Source organism: Myotis lucifugus, unplaced genomic scaffold (assembly GCF_000147115.1).
Source record: "Myotis lucifugus unplaced genomic scaffold, Myoluc2.0 scaffold_231, whole genome shotgun sequence".
Taxonomy (NCBI): Eukaryota; Metazoa; Chordata; class Mammalia; order Chiroptera; family Vespertilionidae; genus Myotis; species Myotis lucifugus.
In genome coordinates, this window is record NW_005871279.1 from 1800179 (window position 1) to 1817602 (window position 17424).

At 42.5% G+C, this 17424-nt stretch overlaps 2 protein-coding genes across 2 annotated transcripts in view; both read right to left on the reverse strand.

The window, feature by feature from the left end:
• TMEM45A (transmembrane protein 45A) overlaps positions 1–17424 on the reverse strand; it is a 96108-nt gene that overhangs the window by 44598 nt on the left and 34086 nt on the right. The gene's annotated exons all lie outside the window — the stretch shown is intronic.
• On the reverse strand, positions 2992–8765 carry LOC102427051 (40S ribosomal protein S20-like). Its single transcript, XM_023762092.1, has 4 exons — positions 8730–8765; positions 7897–8394; positions 4661–4669; positions 2992–3039 (listed from the first exon to the last, which is right to left on the reverse strand). The coding sequence occupies exons 1-4, from the start codon at positions 8763–8765 to the stop codon at positions 2992–2994; spliced, it is 591 nt and encodes a 196-aa protein (XP_023617860.1).

Sequence of the window (17424 nt, forward strand, 5' to 3'; positions counted from 1 at the left end):
AATCCTCTAGACAAAAAATCAGCAAAGAAACAGCAATCCTAAATGACTCACTAGATCAGATGAAATTAATTGACATCTTCAGAACATTTCACTCCAAAGCTACAGAATACAGATTCTTCTCAAGTGCACACGGGACATTTTCAAAGATAGACCACATTTTGGGGCACAGGTACAGTCTCTTCAAATGCAAGAAGATTGAAATCATATCAACCATCTTCTCAGACCACAATGGCATAAAATTAGAAATCAACTACAATAAAAACAATCCAAAAATTCAAACACTTAGAGACTAAATAGCATGCTATTAAACAATGATTGGGTTACCAAAGAGATCAAAGAAGAAATGAAAAGCATCCTGGAAACAAATGACAATGAAAACACAACAACCCGGAGAAACCAAGATGGCGGCATAGGTAAACACTGGAGATTGCTGCCGCAAACAACCACTTCAAAAATACAACTAAAAGACAGAACGGACATCACCCAGAACCACAGGAAGGCTGGCTGAGGAGAGATTCTTCAACTAGAAGGAAAGAGAACAGCATACTGAGGCTCAGAGGAGGCGCAGTGTGGAAAATACAAAGGTACGGAGGTGCGCGTGGAACTGGCTGGTGGCTGAGGGCGCGGTTGTCGTTTTCAATCAGGAGGGAGTCTCAGACTCTGAGCTCCAGATCCGGGCGAGTCTCTAGGGACTCAGACTCAAACGGGAGAAGCGGGGTTGTCTGGCATCAGTTGGAACGTGAGGGCAGCTTACTCTCCAAGGTTTGCAGCGGTTGCTGGGTTCTGAGAAGCAGAGCCTCTGGGAATGGGACTGAGAGCAGCCATAACCGCTCCCTCCGCCCGCCCTGTTGATCCCGCCCCGCCCAAGCCCTGCACAGAGCCATTAGCCGGATAGCCTCAGGCAAAGGCTAGATTAGCACCTCTCCAGAGGACAGTTTTCCCACTGCAGATACAGCTGATTCTCACAACCAGTCAGCCTGGTGGTCAAATCCCTCTAGTATTAACTACAACAATCAAGGCTTAACTAGAACAAGACTGCGCACAAAGACCACAAGGGGGTGCACCAAGAAAGCATAAAAAATGTGGAGACAAAAAAACATGACAGAAATGGAGGATATAGAGCTAAAAACCGCACTTTTGAGGGCTTTCAATAATGTGCTAGAAGCTGCCAATAAACTTGATGAGAGCCTCACGAAATCTAATGAGACCCTCAATGTTGTGATAAAGAACCAACTAGAAATTAAGCATACACTGACTGAAATAAAGAATATTATACAGACACCCAATAGCAGAACAGAGGAGCGCAAGAATCAAGTCAAAGATTTGAAATGCGAAGAAGCAAAAAACACCCAACCGGAAAAGCAAAATGAAAAAAGAATCCGAAAATACGAAGATAGTGTAAGGAGCCTCTGGGACAGTTTCAAACGCACCAACATCAGAATTATAGGGGTACCAGAAGATGAGAGACAGCAAGATATTGAAAACCTATTTGAAGAAATAATGACAGAAAACTTCCCCCACCTGGTGAAAGAAATGGACTTACAGGTTCAAGAAGCGCAGAGAACCCCAAACAAAAGGAATCCAAAGAGGACCACACCAAGACACATCATAATTAAAATGCCAAGAGCAAAAGACAAAGAGAGAATCTTAAAAGCAGCAAGAGAAAGAGACTCAATTAGCTACAAGGGAATACCCATACGACTGTCAGCTGATTTCTCAACAGAAACTTTGCAGGCCAGAAGGGAATGGCAAGAAATATTCAAAGTGATGAATACCAAGAACCTACAACCAAGATTACTTTATCCAGCAAAGCTATCATTCAGAACTGAAGGTCAGATAAAGACCTTCACAGATAAGGAAAAGCTAAAGGAGTTCATCACCACTAAACCAGTATTAGACAAAATGCTGAAAGGTATCCTTTAAGAAGAGGAAGAAGAAAAAGGTAAAGATACAAATTATGAACAACAAACATGCATCTATCAACAAGTGAATCTAAGAATCAAGTGAATAAATAATCTGATGTACAGAATGAACTGGTGATTATAATGAATCAGGGACATAGAAAGGGAATGGACTGACTATTCTTCGGGGGGGAAAGGGGAGTGGGAGATGCGGGAAGAGACTGGACAAAAATCGTGCACCTATGGATGAGGACACTGGGTGGGGAGTGAGGTCGGAGGGTGGGGCGGGAACTGGGAGGAGGGGAGTTATGGGGGGAAAAAAAAGAGGAACAAATGTAATCTGAACAATAAAGATTTAATTTAAAAAAAAGAAAAGAAAACACAACAACCCAAAATCTATGGGACACAGTGAAAGTAGTCCTGAGAGGGAAGTTCATAGCTCCACAGGCCTACCTCAAAAAAACAAGAAAAAAAATGGTAATCAATTATCTTACCCTACAACTTAAAGAATTAAAAAGAGAGCAACAAGAAGAGCCAAGCATACGCAGAAGGAAGGAAATAATAAAGATCACAGTGGAAATAAACAACATAGAGACCAAAAATATAATACAAAAGATCAATAAGACCAAGGGCTGGTTTTTTTAAAGGATAAACAAGATTGATGAACATCTAGCCAGGCTCACCAAGAAACAAAGAGAAAAGACCCAAATAAACAAAATAAGAAATGAAAGAGGTGAAGTAACAACCGACCCCACAAACATACAAAGGATTATATATATATATATATATACACACACACACACACACACACACACACACACACACACACATACATACTACAAACAACTCTACTCCAACAAACTGGACAACCTAGACCAAATGGACATTCCTAATAAAATACAAGCTTCCAAAACTCAATCAGGAAGAATCGAAAAACCTGAATAGGCCAATAACTATGGAAGAAATTGAAGCAGTAATCAAAACACTACCAGCAAACAAAAGCCCTCGTCCAGATGGCTTCACAGTGGAGTTTTATCAAACATTCAAAGAAGAAATACAACCTATCCTTCTCGGACTATTCCAAAAAAATTCAAGAGGAAGCACACTTCCAACCTCTTTCTTTGAAGCCAGCATTGACCTAAATCCAAAACCAGATAAAGACACTACAAAGAAAGATAATTACAGGCCAATATACATAATAAATATAAATGCTAAAATACTCAAAACTCTAGCAAATCGGATCCAGCATTACATTAGAAAGATCATACTCCATGACCAAGTGGGATTTATTCCAGGGATGCAAGGATGGTACAATATCCACAAATCAATAAATGTGATACATCACATAAACTAATTGAGAGACAAAAATCACATAAGCATATCCATTGATGCAGAAAAGCATTTTACAAAATCCAACACCCTTTCTTGATAAAAACTCTCAGCAAAATGGGAATAGAGGGTTCATACCTCAATATAATAAAAGCCTTATCTGACAAACCCACAGCCATCATCATACTCAATGGGTAAAAACTAAAACCATTTCCCTTAAGAACAGGAACAATACAGGGATGCTCACTCTCACCACTCCTGTTCGACATAGTACTGGAAGTGCTAGCCAGAGCTATCAGACAAGAAGAAGACATAAAAGGAACCCGAACTGGAAAATAAGAAGTAAAACTGTCATTATTCACAGATGACATGATATTGTACATAGAAAACCCTAAAGACTCCATTAAAAAACTACTAGACATAATAAATAAATTTGGCAATATAGCGGGATACAAAATTAACACCCAGAAATCTATGGTTTTTGTTTACACCAATAATGAACTCACAGAGAGAAACTAAAAAAAATCCCATTTACCATTGCAACAAAAAAATTTAAGATACCTAGGAATAAAGTTAACTAAGGAGGTAAAAGACCTGTATGCAGAAAACTACAGGACGTTGAAAAAAGAGATAGAGGAAGACATTAACAAATGGAAGAATATACCGTGTTCATGGATGGTAGAATCAACATCATTAAAATGTCCATACAACCCAAAGCATTCTATAGATTCAATGCAATCCCATTAAAATACCAACGGCATATTTCACAGACCTAGAACAAACTGTCCAAAATTTCATATGGAATAAAAAAGACCCTGAATAGCCACAGCAATCTTGAGAAAGAAGAACAAAGTAGGAGGGATCTCAATACCAGGTATCAGGCTATATTACAAAACCACTGTCCTCAAAACTGCCTGTTACTGGCACAAGAACAGACATATAGACTAGTGGAACATAACAGAGAACCCAGAAATCGACCCACACCATTATGTTCAATTAATATTTGACAAAGGAGGCAAGAACATACAATGGAGTCAAGACAGTCTGTTCAATAAATGGTGTTGGGAAAACTGGACAGATACATGCCAAAAAAAATGAAACTAGACCACCAGCTTACACCATACACAAAAACAAACTCAAAAAAATAAGAAAAAACAATAAATAAATAGGTAAATAAATAAACTCAAAATAGATAAAGACTTCAATATAAGATGGGAAACCATAAAAAACCATTGAAGAATCCGTAGGCAGCAAAATATCAGACATATGTTGTTGCAATATCTTTACTGATACAGCTCCTAGGACAATGGAAACTAAAGAGATAATAAACAAATGGGACTACATGAAAATAAAAAGTTTCTGCACAGCAAAAGAAACCATCAACAAAACAAGAAAGCCCATTTCTTTCTTGCATGGGAGAACATATTTGCCAATGTTATCTCCAATATGGGTTTAATCTCCAAAATTTACAGGGAACTCATACAACTTAACAAAAGAAAGATAAACATTCCAATAAAAAAAATGGGCAAAGGTCCTAAATAGACACTTTTCAAAAGAGGACATACAGAAGGCCAAGAGACACATGAAAACATGCTCAAAGTAACTAGTCATCTGAGAGATGCAAATCAAAACAACAATGAGGTACCATCTCACACCTGTCAAAAGGGCTATCATCAACAAATCAACAAATGACAAGTGCTGCCAACGATGTGTAGAAAAGGGAACCCTTGTGCACTGCTGGTGGGAATGCAGACTGGTACAGCCACTGTGAAAAAATAGTATGGAGTTTCCTCAAGAAATTAAAAATGGAACTTCCATTTGACCCAGTAATCCCACTTCTAGGAATATATCCCAAAAAATCAGAAACATCAATCAGAAAGGATATATGCACCCCATGTTCATAGCAGCACAATTTATAATAGCTAAGATTTGGAAACAGCCTAAGTGCTCATCAGCAGATGAGTGGATTAAAAAATGGTGGTACATCTACACAATGGAATATTATGCTGCTGTAAAAAGGAAGGAATTCTTACCACTTTCAACAGCATGGATGGAACTGGAAAGCATTATGCTAAGCAAAATAAGCCAGTCGGAGAAAGATAAATATCACATGATCTCACTCATTTGTGGAATATAATGAATAACATGAACTGATGAACAAAAATAGATCCAGAGACAGAGAAGCATAAAACAGACCATCAAAACTCAGAGGGAAGGCAGGGGAGAGGGGATAAGAGATCAACCAAAGGACTTGTGTGCATGCATATGAGCAGGACCAATGAACACAGACAGGAGAAGGGTGAGGGCATGTGCTGAGGGGTGGGAGCGGCCAGGGTGAGGTCAATGGGGGGAAAAAGGAGACTTATGTAATACTTTAAACAATAAAGGGTTTAACTTTAAAAAAAGATTACAACAAAATTCACAATAGTGTCATGAAAGAACCAAGACTCAGCCCCAAGTCTATGTTCAAAAGGGAGGAAAAATGACATCTGTTGGGCATCCACCACTCTAGGAGTGTATAGAGTCCTGTCAATTCTATGAGAGAGTATTTTCCTCTCCATTTTACATTAACGGACAGAGACTTGACAGGCTAACTTGCCCAGGTCAAATAGCTTGTAAATAGCAATAGCAGGATCCTGACTCAAGTCTGTCTACCTCTATACACCCGTCCTCTTCCCCATTACATCCACCCTTCTCTGTGCCTCAAAAGCTAATTGTAACTATCATTACAAGAATCATGAACATTTATTGAATGCTGACTCTGTATCAAACACTCTACTAAGGGCTTTATATGCATTATCTAAGAAAGGTCAAGAAAGATGACTGTGACATAAACACAAAGGAGTTACCCACCTAGGAGGGATAGAAATGCCACTTCTCAGGCCCCTTCTTCTTCTTTTTTAAAAAAAATTCATTTCAGAGAGGAAGGGAGAGGAAGAGAGAGAGAGAAACATCAATGATGAAGAAGAATCATTGATTGGCTGCCTCCTGCATGCTCCCCATTGGGGACCGAGCCCGCAACCTGGCATGTGCCCTTGACCAAAATAGAACCTGAGACCCTTCAGTCCGCAGGCTGACGCTCCATCCAGTGAGCCATACCAGCCAGGGCCTCAGTCCCCATCTTCTATCATGTGAGTCAGAATCTGCATTTTAACAATCCCTAGGGGACTCAGCCCATTAAAATCGGAGAAGACTGCTTTGGATCGCTTTTGTTTTGCCTTTTATTTTAACAAAGAGTCGTTTTGGTAATGTGTAGGTATGGCCTAACATTCTCCGTTGACCAGAGCTCACAAGGCACCAGTGAAAGGTACACAGGGGGCAGTTGTGGTTTAGGATGACGTCAGGGAGGGCACGAGGCCCACAAACACCTTTTCCCCAATACAGCTCTTTATCTTTGAGTGTTCCTGGTCCCCAGGCACACTCCATTAGATGCCAAATACCCTCCACAGGAGGTCACTCCTTAAGACAAAGTGCACTGACTGTGGGGTTGGCTAACAGCCCTATGCAAGCCAGAATGGGACAAGGCAGTGTTTCTCAAACCTGAGTTATAAGTAGACCTTTTAAGAAAAAGAAAAAGAAGTTCTTTCAGAGCCAGTGTGTTGACTTAAGTTGTTTTAATTATAAATTTTCTTAAATAGTAAAAATACATATTTGGACAACTATAAAAATAAAAGCAATTTATAAATTAAATATAAGCAAAACTACAAAACCAACACAAGCCAGGAGAAGAACTCTTCTGATACTACATCACAAATACACCATGCCACATCACAGTCTCCCGTGCGTGGGTCCGTGAAATGTTTTTCTCGAGATCCCGTGGAAGAGCCTGTTTCCCACCCACAAACCAAAGAAATTTGTTTGTTTGGTCACGAGGTCTGATGATAGAACAGAAATCAAACTGCCCTGAGAAACCCAAGGCTGTGACCCCAAGACTCACAAGGAAGAAGTTAAAGCTGGAAAGACCTTGCCTTGGAGGTGACTCTTCCCTTGATCTTGAACTTCCAGTCTCATTGGACCGTACCCTCCCTGGCCCCACAGCACCTGCACGTCTTTACCATAGCCCTTCTCTCCCACTGTTACACTCAGTCTCATCTCAGCAGCCAGGAGCTCCTTACTGACCAAAGCACCAAGCTTGCACTAAAAAATATTTCATGAATGAAGCAAAGCAATGCTGCTATTATGCCAACTCATATGCTACGGCCTTATAGCACTTATTGTCTTCTATTAGTTGTTACAGCCTACCACTAACTGCTCCATTTTTAATTTTTGTCCTCTGATTTCAAATATTCACCCCCTACCAACCAGACATTTGAGGTCTCACTTGGGGAGGAGAGGGCAGACACTGGCATTCACCATCACAGAACTTCATAAAAGGAACCTTCAAAATCCCATTTCTGGGCAGGAAACAAAATCCTATCCAACAAGAAATCTAATTTTCAGTGCTTTTTCCCCCAAACCTCATGGACAGAAAAACACTCTGACCCCTAGAACATGTTATGAAAAGTTATTCTGTTACACAGGTCTGCCTTGAGGTGACAGAATTTCAATGTGAATAGTCATTTAAACCATCTGTGTCTTTGCCTTTGTCGTAGTATTCTGCATGTGTTTTGTTTTTAACACCTGATAGCCAATTTATTAAAAAGCCTGATTTAAAAAGCCTGGCGACTTCAACCTCCACTCCCGGCTCACTGCTGATGGAAGTCATCTGCTTGACAATCTCAGAAGGGCTGTGCAAGTCGGTGAGCCGCTTGTGGGTCCTCACCTGAAACCAATCCCAAGTCTTAGACCCCTCCCCACAGGGGGTCGTCCTTGTAGTGATTCCCAGAGTCTTGGTGGGCATCTGGACTGGCCCTTTCACTTTGAGATTCTTTTCCTTTGCGCCTCTGATCAAGTCAGCACACACCTTCCCCAGGGACTTGGCGTGGCGGCTGGTTAGCGTGATTCTAATTCGGTGAATCACCACCTCTGGTTCCAGGGCTGTCTTCCCGGTATGCGGTATGCGGCGCGGCTTCCTGACCCACTTGTTCTCCCGGAGAACGAACACCGGTGAGTCAGGAGCCAGCGGACAGAGCTGCACTGCAGCAACCACGTCTTCCTCAAAGAGGATTTTGCATGTTTTTTGGAATAAATTTGTTGATTTTATAATTGAAGTGAGAAAAAAATCCTAAAATACCCCATCTTATACATTTTTTAAAAATGAAAAAAAAAAAAGATTAGGATCCAATGTCAACTTTTCGTTTGAATCTAACTTATAAAGGGAGAGAGAACCTGTGAGAAAAAATTAGATAAAGGCATCTAAACTCCAACCTCCTTTAAATTCAAGTTCAGAGAAGAGAAAGTGGAGTGTTTTACAGCTCACTATCTGCACAGGAAATGCCCTTATTCCTATACAGGGAAATGCGGGGTCTGAGTGAGTGGAAGTCTCCTTCCTACCTGCTCTCTCCCCTCTCCCCTGATTTGACCCTTAAAGTCATTACTTGATCCCAAAGAAATCTTTACCTTCGCTTGTCTCCCCTCCACTCCCCGCCCCCCCATCGTCCCCCCCCCCCCCGGCCCCGCACCCTCCCCAGAAGGTCAGATATAGGTGTTCATGTGGATGAGAATGAGCTGAGGGAATAAGGAGGATGAGTAACTGCTGCCTGGGCTGCCAGCGTCTGAGCTGGGTTGTGTGTCCATGAAGAACAGCAAGACTCCCTGAGAAAACTATACACGAGCCTCCCTTTGACAGAAACCTGAAAGATCACCAGAAAAATGTGTCAGGAACCACTGTTGACAGCTGTGCAAAAATGTCACCCACATTCTCAGTTCCTCCCTTTCAGTACTTGGTACCACTTTGAACGTCTGGAGGTAGACTTGCCACATTTAGCCACAATGACGACAAAAGTACAGCATATTAGTGAAATTTGAATGTCAGGTAAACAAATGATTTTTAACAGAAGTATGCCCTATATATTGCATGCATTATTTGAAATTCAAATTTCACTAGGCATCCCGTGTTTCATCTGGCAGCCCATGAAGGCATTTCCCTGGGGTAAAGAGCATTGCAAGTGCTCAGAGTGGAGATTTCTCAACAATACCCATGAAGCTAGTGATGAAATTAACACTAAAGTGCCACATGAAAATAATAAGGAAGAAAAACAAGAATATTTGTGTCTCTATTGGGTGGATCACTTTTGTAAAGTATATGATTATCTAACCACTATGTTGTACATCTGAAACTAAAACAAAATAATATTGAATGTAAATTGTAATGAAAAAATAAAAGTTTTATACAAAAATAAATTTTAAAAAAATATTTCTGCCTCCCCAAGAATGAAATCTATTAATCAGGGGTGGGCATGTTTCTTTGAGCAAGAGATCTCAGGTCGACTTGGTTGTGACTTCTGAATATTTTCAAATCTCTATTTAAACATCCTATGCTTTTCTGGATTGCACATTGGTTATTTCTTAATCACTAATGCTCCTGTGCCTCATTTATGCCACAAGAAATTTCATCTAAAATGGTGGTGGCCTCCTCAGGTAAGCTGAAGATACTTGGGCCAAGGTTCCATTGTAAGAGGCCACCTGGATTGATATGGTTATGTCTTTTTCTTTTAATCAACAGATACTAAAAGTATAGCACAATCAAATTGTAGGATGCAATGGGGAGGGAAGCTGGACATTCTCTGATGTTAAAAATGGGTCATTCTCTTATTTGATAAGTTTAGAACCATTGGTCTAGGGCAATTTCCGATGCTTCTTTTACCTTTTCAGGATTCCTAGCATTCGGACACCAGAGCTACTGAATCATCGGTTCTTTACTGGTTCTTCTGAAAACTGGTTCTGAGCAAGTAAGAGAGGAAAATCTTGGGGCTCAAAGTAAGGACTGCCATAAGGGTGTCAAGTGTGATGGGCACTATACAGTGGAGCCTTGACTTATGAGTGTCCCGACTAATGAGTTTTTTGAGATACCAGCTGTCTCTCGGCTGATGTTTTGCATTGAGTTGACAGAGTAATTTGAGTTAACGAGCTCCTTAACGAGCTCGGTCTCGGAACGAATTAAACTCGTTAAGTCAAGGCCCCACTATATTAGTCTTGTTCCTTTAGACAGATTTAACAAATACAGATTGAGGACCTCGTATACAGGAGGACCTGTTGGTGTTTTGTTCTTTTTCCTGTAGTCAAATGCCACAGTAAATTACTTTTTTTTTAAATGTTAGCTTTCAGTGAAGCTCTCCTTATTTTAATATGTTTTTTAATTGATTTAAGAGAGTAAGGAAGAGGATAAAGAGAAATATAGATTGGTGGCCTCCATATGCACCCCAACCAGGGATTGAACCTGGGTATGTCCCCTAACCAGGAATTGAACCAGCAACTTTTTGGTGCACGGGACAACACTCAACCAACTGAGCCATAACAGCCCTCCTTACTTTATTACCATACTTAAAACTCAAAACATTTCTTCACCCCCAGTACTCTTCTCAGCACATTCCACCATCTGCCATACTATATATTTTGCTGCCTCATGTATTATCCGTGCCCTACCATGAGCAAGAATTTATGTTTTTTTAATTTTCTTCTTTCTATTCCTTCACCTCCTCTCCTTTGGCAACCATCAGATTGTTCTCTATATCTGTGGGTCTGTTTTGTTATTTATTTTGTTTTTTTAGAGTCCTCATATAAGTGAGATCATATGGTATTTGTATTTCTCTGTATGACTTATTTCACTTAGCATAGTATCCTCTAGGTCCATATCACATCTTCTTTGTCCATTCATCTGCTGATGGACGTCTCAGTTGCTTCCGTATCTTGGCTATTACTAGTAGTGCTGCAAAGAACATAGGGCTGCATGTATCTTTTGGAATTAGTGTTTTTGTTTTCTTTGGATGAATACCCAGAAGTGGAATTGCTGGCTAGTTCTACTACAGTTCTATTTTTAATTTTTTGAGGAATCTCCATACTGTTTTCTATAGTGTCTGCACCAATTTACAATCCCACCAAAAGTGGGTTCCCTTTTCTCCACATCCTCTTCAGCACTTGTTATTTGTTAATTTATTGATGACAGCCATTCTGACAAGTATGAAGTGATACCTCATGTGATTTTAATTTGAATTTCCCTGGTGATTAGTGATGTTGACCATCTTTTTATATGTCTTTCAGCCACCCATATATCCTCTTGAGAGAACTGTCTATTCAAGTCCTCTGCCCATCTTTTAATTGAATTATTTAGTTTTGTTTTTGGTGTTGTGTGAGTTATTTATATAATGTTGATGTTAACTCCTTATTGGATGTGTCATTTGCAAATATTTTCTCCCACTCAGTTGGTTGTCTTCATTTTATTGATGGTTTCTTTCACTGTGCAAAAACTTTTTAGTTTGATGTTTATTTTTTCCTTTGTTATCCTTGTTTCAAGGAGATGTAGCCCAAAAGATATTGCTGAGAACAATGTCAAAGAGCTTACTGATGATATTGTCATCTAGGAATTTTGTAGTTTCAGTTCTAACATCGAAGTCTTTAATACTACAGTAATTTACATTAATGGGATAATTAATAGACATTTTGATCTCCATAAAAGAGGTGTTGCAGAGTTACTTTTTTACTTGCTTTCACTTATTCTCACTTTACAAATACAGGGTGAGGCAAAAGTAGGTTCACAGTTTTGAGTACATGAAACAGAGTTTACTCTTGCATTATTGTTTTTTAAATATTGTATTGTTTTCCACTCAAACAACTGCAAACCTAATTTTGCTTCACCCTGTATTTATGCTGCACTAACTCTAGACCAGTTATTATATTCCTCTCTTGTTGACAATCTACTGCATACTGCATCTTCCAAAGATATAAATGAAAAGGAAGACAAAGTTTCTTGTTCAGTGATTTCTGATGTAGATGATGCCCCCAAAAGCGCATATATATATATATAATTTTAAATTATATTTATACTAGTGGCCCAGCGCATGATTAAATCGTGCACATGTAGGGTCCCCTAGGCCTAGCCTGCAATCTAGGGCCATGTCCGCTGCCCCTCGAAGCCTTGCACGCTCCGCAGATGCTGCCGGCACCCCTTGACGCTCTGCTGACGCTGCCTGCCGGCACCCTGGGGCAGGGGAGTGCCCGAGAGGTGCATGGAGCACCTGATGACTGGTCGTTTGGTCATTACACATTATAGCCACTGGCCTTTTATAATAGACTAGAGGCCCGGTGCACAAAAATTTGTGCACTCGGGGGGGAGAGGGGGTCCCTCAGCCTGGCCTGTGCCCTCTCGCAGTCTGGGACCCCTCGGGAGATAATGACCTGCTGGCTTAGGCCTGCTCCCGGGTGGCAGAAGACAGGCCCAATCCCTAGGTGCAGCCCCTGGTCGGGCTCAGAGCAGGGCCGATGGAGAGTTGGGGCGCTGCCCCCTGTCATGCACAGTGCAGGGCGGATCAGGAGGTTGTGATGCCACCCCTAGTCACGCTCAGGGTAGGGCCGATTGGGGGGTTGGGGCACTGCCCCGTCACACTCAAGGCAGGGTCGATAGGGAGGTTGTGGCGCCACTCCCTGTCATGCACAGAGCAGGGCCGATCAGGGGGTTGGGGCGCTGCCCCCTGTCATGCACAGAGCTGGGTCCATCAGGGGGGTTGGGGCTCCGTACCCTGTCACGCACAGAGCAGGGCCGATCAGGGGGTTAGGGAGCTCCCCCCTGTCATGCACAGAGCAGGGCCGATCAGGGGGTTGAGGAGCTCCCCCCTGTCACTCACAGAGTAGGGCCAATAGGGGAGTTGGGGCACCGCCCCCTGTCACACACAGAGCAGGGCCCGTTGGGGGGGGGGGGTTGGGGCACCGCACCCTGTCACACACAGAGCTGCAGGGTGATCAGGGGGTTGGGGAGCTCCCCCCTATCAGGCACAGAGCAGGGCTGATCAGGGGGTTGGGGCGCCTTCCCCTGTCACGAACAGAGTAGGGCGGATAGGGAGGTTGTGGCTCCGCCCCTGGTCACACACAGAGCAGGGCGGATCAGGGGGTTGGGGCGCCGCCACTGTCACACTCAGGGCAGGGCCGATGGGGAGGTTATGGCTCTACCCCGTCACACACAGAGCAGGGCCCGTGGGGGGGGGGGGAGGGTTGGGGGGCCACACCCTGTCACACACAGAGCCGCAGGGCGATCAAGGGGTTGGGGAGCTCCCCCCTATCAGGCACAGAGGAGGGCTGATCCAGGGGGTGGGGCGCCTTCCCCTGTCACGAACAGAGCAGGGGGATAGGGAGGTTATGGCCCCACCCCCTGTCACACACAGAGCTGCAGGGTGATCAGGGGGCTTGGTCGCTACCCCGTCACGCTGATCCCGGTGCCGGGAGGCCTCGCTGCTCCGCTGATCCCGGTGCTGGGAGGCATATTACCCTTTTACTATATAGAATAGAGGCCTGGTGCACGGGTGAGGGCCGGCTGGTTTGCCCTGAAGGGTATCCTGGATCAGGGTGGGGGTCCTCACTGGGGTGCCTGGCCAGTCTGGGTGAGGGGCTGAGGGCCGTTTTCAGGCTGGCGGGTGACTGAAGCTCCCAACCTCTCCTTTTTTTATTTTGTATTTTTTATTCTGGGCCAGCTTTAGCTCTGAGGCTTGGCTCCAGCTATGAGGCCTTGGCTGCTGAAAGCAGGTTTCTGGCCTTTGTTTACCTTCTGTATTTGATACAATGTTGGGGTCCAGCTGGCTGACTAAAGCAGGTTTCTGGGGTTTTGTTTAGTTTCTATATTTGCAACATAGTTGCTTAGAGTTGCAGCTGAGAGGCTGGCAAGGCAGGCGGGGAACCTGGCTTCCTCCATCACTGAAGCAAGCAAACCTCCTGTTCGCTTCAGTGCATGGCTGCCGGCCGCCATCTTGGTTGGCAGTTAATTTGCATATCTCAGTGATTAGCCAATGGGAAGGGTAGCGGATGTACGGCTAATTACCATGTTTCTCTTTTATTAGATAGGATATTTTAAATACCTATTTTAAAATACTGACATTAACAGATGATACAGAATTTCCATGTCTTAGTGTGAAAACAATTGAGAAACATTATTCTAGCCACATTAACTCACTTTCTGCCTTTGTTTGAAAATATAAAAGTCAATTTTGAACCAAAGCCTTCTTCCACTTAAAGCTTCCTAGTTTGAAAAAGATCCTGCTTAATTACTTAGGGGACTCTGTGGCACAGTGTGTTCTTTGTAATTTAATTTGTTTGAGTTATGACCAGTCTGTTGCAATCCAAAACTAATGTTTATTTAAAAAAAAAACTTACAAAACACAAAACAAAAATCTAAAACTGTTTGGAAAGATGATTTCTTTCTTTTTTAAAAAATATATTTTATTGATTTCAGAGAAGAAGGGAGAAAGATAGAAACATCAATGATGAGAGAGAATCATTGATTGGCTGCCTCCTGCACACTCCCCACTGGTGATCGAGCCCACAGCCTGAGCATATGCCCTGACTGGGAATCAAACCATGACCTCCTGGTTCATAGGTCGATGCTCAACCACGGAACTACACTGGCTGGGCAAAAGACAATTTCTTTTTTTTTCTATTTACAATAACAGAGTTGTTTATGGCTAATTTGCCTTAAGTCTACCTGCAATACTGTCTTAGAAAATATTCCCAATGAGAGGACCTCAAAGTGCCTCCTCATTTTAACAGTAGACTAAGCTTACACCAAGACTCAGGGGAAAAAGTGAAGAAAGACTGTGTAATAATAACACCTTAAAATTGTGTGAGACTTTTAACCTTCAAAGTACATGATCTGATTAATTCCATGGAGGACCCTAGAAATGTGATCGGGAACACAGGAAGAAGTGAGGCTATTACTCATGCAAGGTTCACAGTTGAGGCCCAGTCTCCTATATCCCCAGCTTCAAGCCTTTTTCACTCCTTTGCACTGACAGAAGTCAAAAAAGACATCTAATTAACTGATAAATCAGCAATTTGGTGGGGAAAATAAAATATCTAGAGAGATTGCTGTGCAAGTAAAATAACAAACCCAGTGGATAAAAAAGTTGTGGTACATTTACACAATGGAATACTATGCAACTGTAAAAAAGAAAGAACTCTTCCCATTTGCAACAGAATGGATGGACCTGGAGAGTATTATGCTAAGCAAAATAAGCCAGTCAGAGAAAGATAAGTATCACATGATCTCACTCATATGTGGAATCTAATAAACAAAATAAACTGATGAACAAAATAGATCCAGAAATGTAGAAGCATGGAAAAGACTGTGGAATCTCAGAGGGAAGGAGGGGTGGGTGGGTGGGAAGAGATCAACCAAACCCAAAGACACAGACACTAGGGTGGTGAAGGCCTGGGGTGGGGGCAGGCTAAAAGAGGTCAATGGGGGGGAAAAGGGATATATGTAATTCTTTCAACAATAAAGATGTGGGGGGGGAAAAGAAAGAAAAACAGCAAGCCCCACAAAGGCTGACAGGAGTTTTTCCACTAATTCTACTGGATCTACTTGGACACACTGAGGGAGCTCAGAGGTCCTACACTGGATTGTCTTTGAGGCCCTATCCAGCTCCTTGACACCACTATTCAGTGTCCCCATCCAGTGTTTCTGGCCAGCATCAAAGGGAGAGAGAGAAAAAAAACATCATCAGCTATAAGGAGGCTGCTACCTGGCACTAGGGATGGAAAATGAAAGCAGGGCCATAGGTTTCTGGAGGTATTTATCTCTGTTTATCAGCACTAATATGGCTTACCATTCACTTAAACAATGCCAATGAATTAAGGACTTAATATGGACTAAACACCTACAAATGCTTTACCTTTAGTGTCTTATCTTATCTGCCCATCCCCAAGGGACACGAATTACTCCTAGTCTTTTGGTATTAACAGAGGAGAAAACTAAGGCTTAGAAAAGATAAATAACTTTTGAAAGACTTCTCACACCTAGTGAAATGGTGGAGCTGGGATTTGAACATGGTCTGGCTGACTCTGGAACCCATGCTCCTACTAATAGGCTCTTGTTCTTCCCCGGGAGGCAGTGCAACTCCCTGTTTGAAGAACAATGAGAATTCCAGCATGCTTGGCCCAGAGGATGATGCAGGGCAGGAGGGAAATAAGGGAAGAAGTCTGGAAGTGAAGTTCAAAGACTATTCAACATCAGCTAAAGAGGTTGCCAAAACTGCTGTAGGCAGAGCTTCGCCAGGAACAGTCGTAAGGATGAAAAGGAAGAGAGAAATGCAGCAGCTCCTGGCAAACAGATCCTCTGCCAGTATCCAGAAGTGAGGAAAGCTTTGAAGCAAAGAAGTCACATGGTCTAAATGGTATTTCAGGAAGATTAATTTGGCAGCCGTGTACAGAAGATACTTAAAGAGAGCAAGAGGCTGGAGGCAAGGAAAATGGTTAAGAGGCAAATGCAGGCACTCATTTCTGAGATGATGAGTCTGTGCCAGAGCAGAGTAGTGAGAACAGGGAAAAGGAACAAATATGAGCATTACCGGCCACTAAGGAAGAACTGACAGCCCCTGGGTGAAGCATGGTAATGATCCCTCCTTAGGGAAAACTGCTGTTTGAAACTGCTGTTTTAGAATTCTCTGCTGTTTTGAAATTCTCTGTTATTTTTAGACTGTAAAATAACTTTGTTTTTTAGCTTGAATAATAGAAGAGATAAACTTAATTGTCTGACCTTGCAAGCTAGCCATCTAACATAAGAGACTGATATGATGTCACTGATGCCAGGTGTCTGGATAGATATGTACCCAAGGTTGCAGGTGTCTGTATAGATATGATACGATACTCAAGGTTACAAGTTGTCTGTATAGATATGACAGGTGTTTGCTAGATATGATATGTATTCAAGGTTACAAGCTGTCTACAAAAATAACTGACACAAGGACCTAAAAAAGATATAAAAAGAGAATGCTTCCTCCTTTGGGTGTTCAGAATTTGACAGAGGTAATCTGCTCTAAACCTGCGCTCAATAAAGATGACTCCTAACTAATTGGCTGATTAAGGTGTCTTGTCCAGCTCGCTGATTTGCGATACAACATGGGGACCTGCATAGCCAAGACTGTGGTCCATAATGGTCTTAGGGGGAGAGAAGAGGAGGAAGGACACTCCCAGAGCCGGTATTTGCCCCAACCCTGCACACTCAGGGACCTGCCTCTTCTGTCTCCTCACCAGACCGCAAGCTCCAAGGAGTCTGAGAACCTTCTGGTGTCTGGCAGCCCCACAGCTTTTCTGCATTCCCAGGGTGTCTGGTAGA

Excerpts from the sequence above, each read along its gene's own strand:
- LOC102427051 (XM_023762092.1), bottom strand. The coding sequence starts at position 8,765 with ATGGGGGGGCGGGGAGTGGAGGGGAGACAAGCGAAG. Across the intron at positions 8,395-8,729 it reads TGGAGGGGAGACAAGCGAAG|GATTTTTTTCTCACTTCAAT; the intron begins GTAAAGATTTCT and ends GGGGTATTTTAG.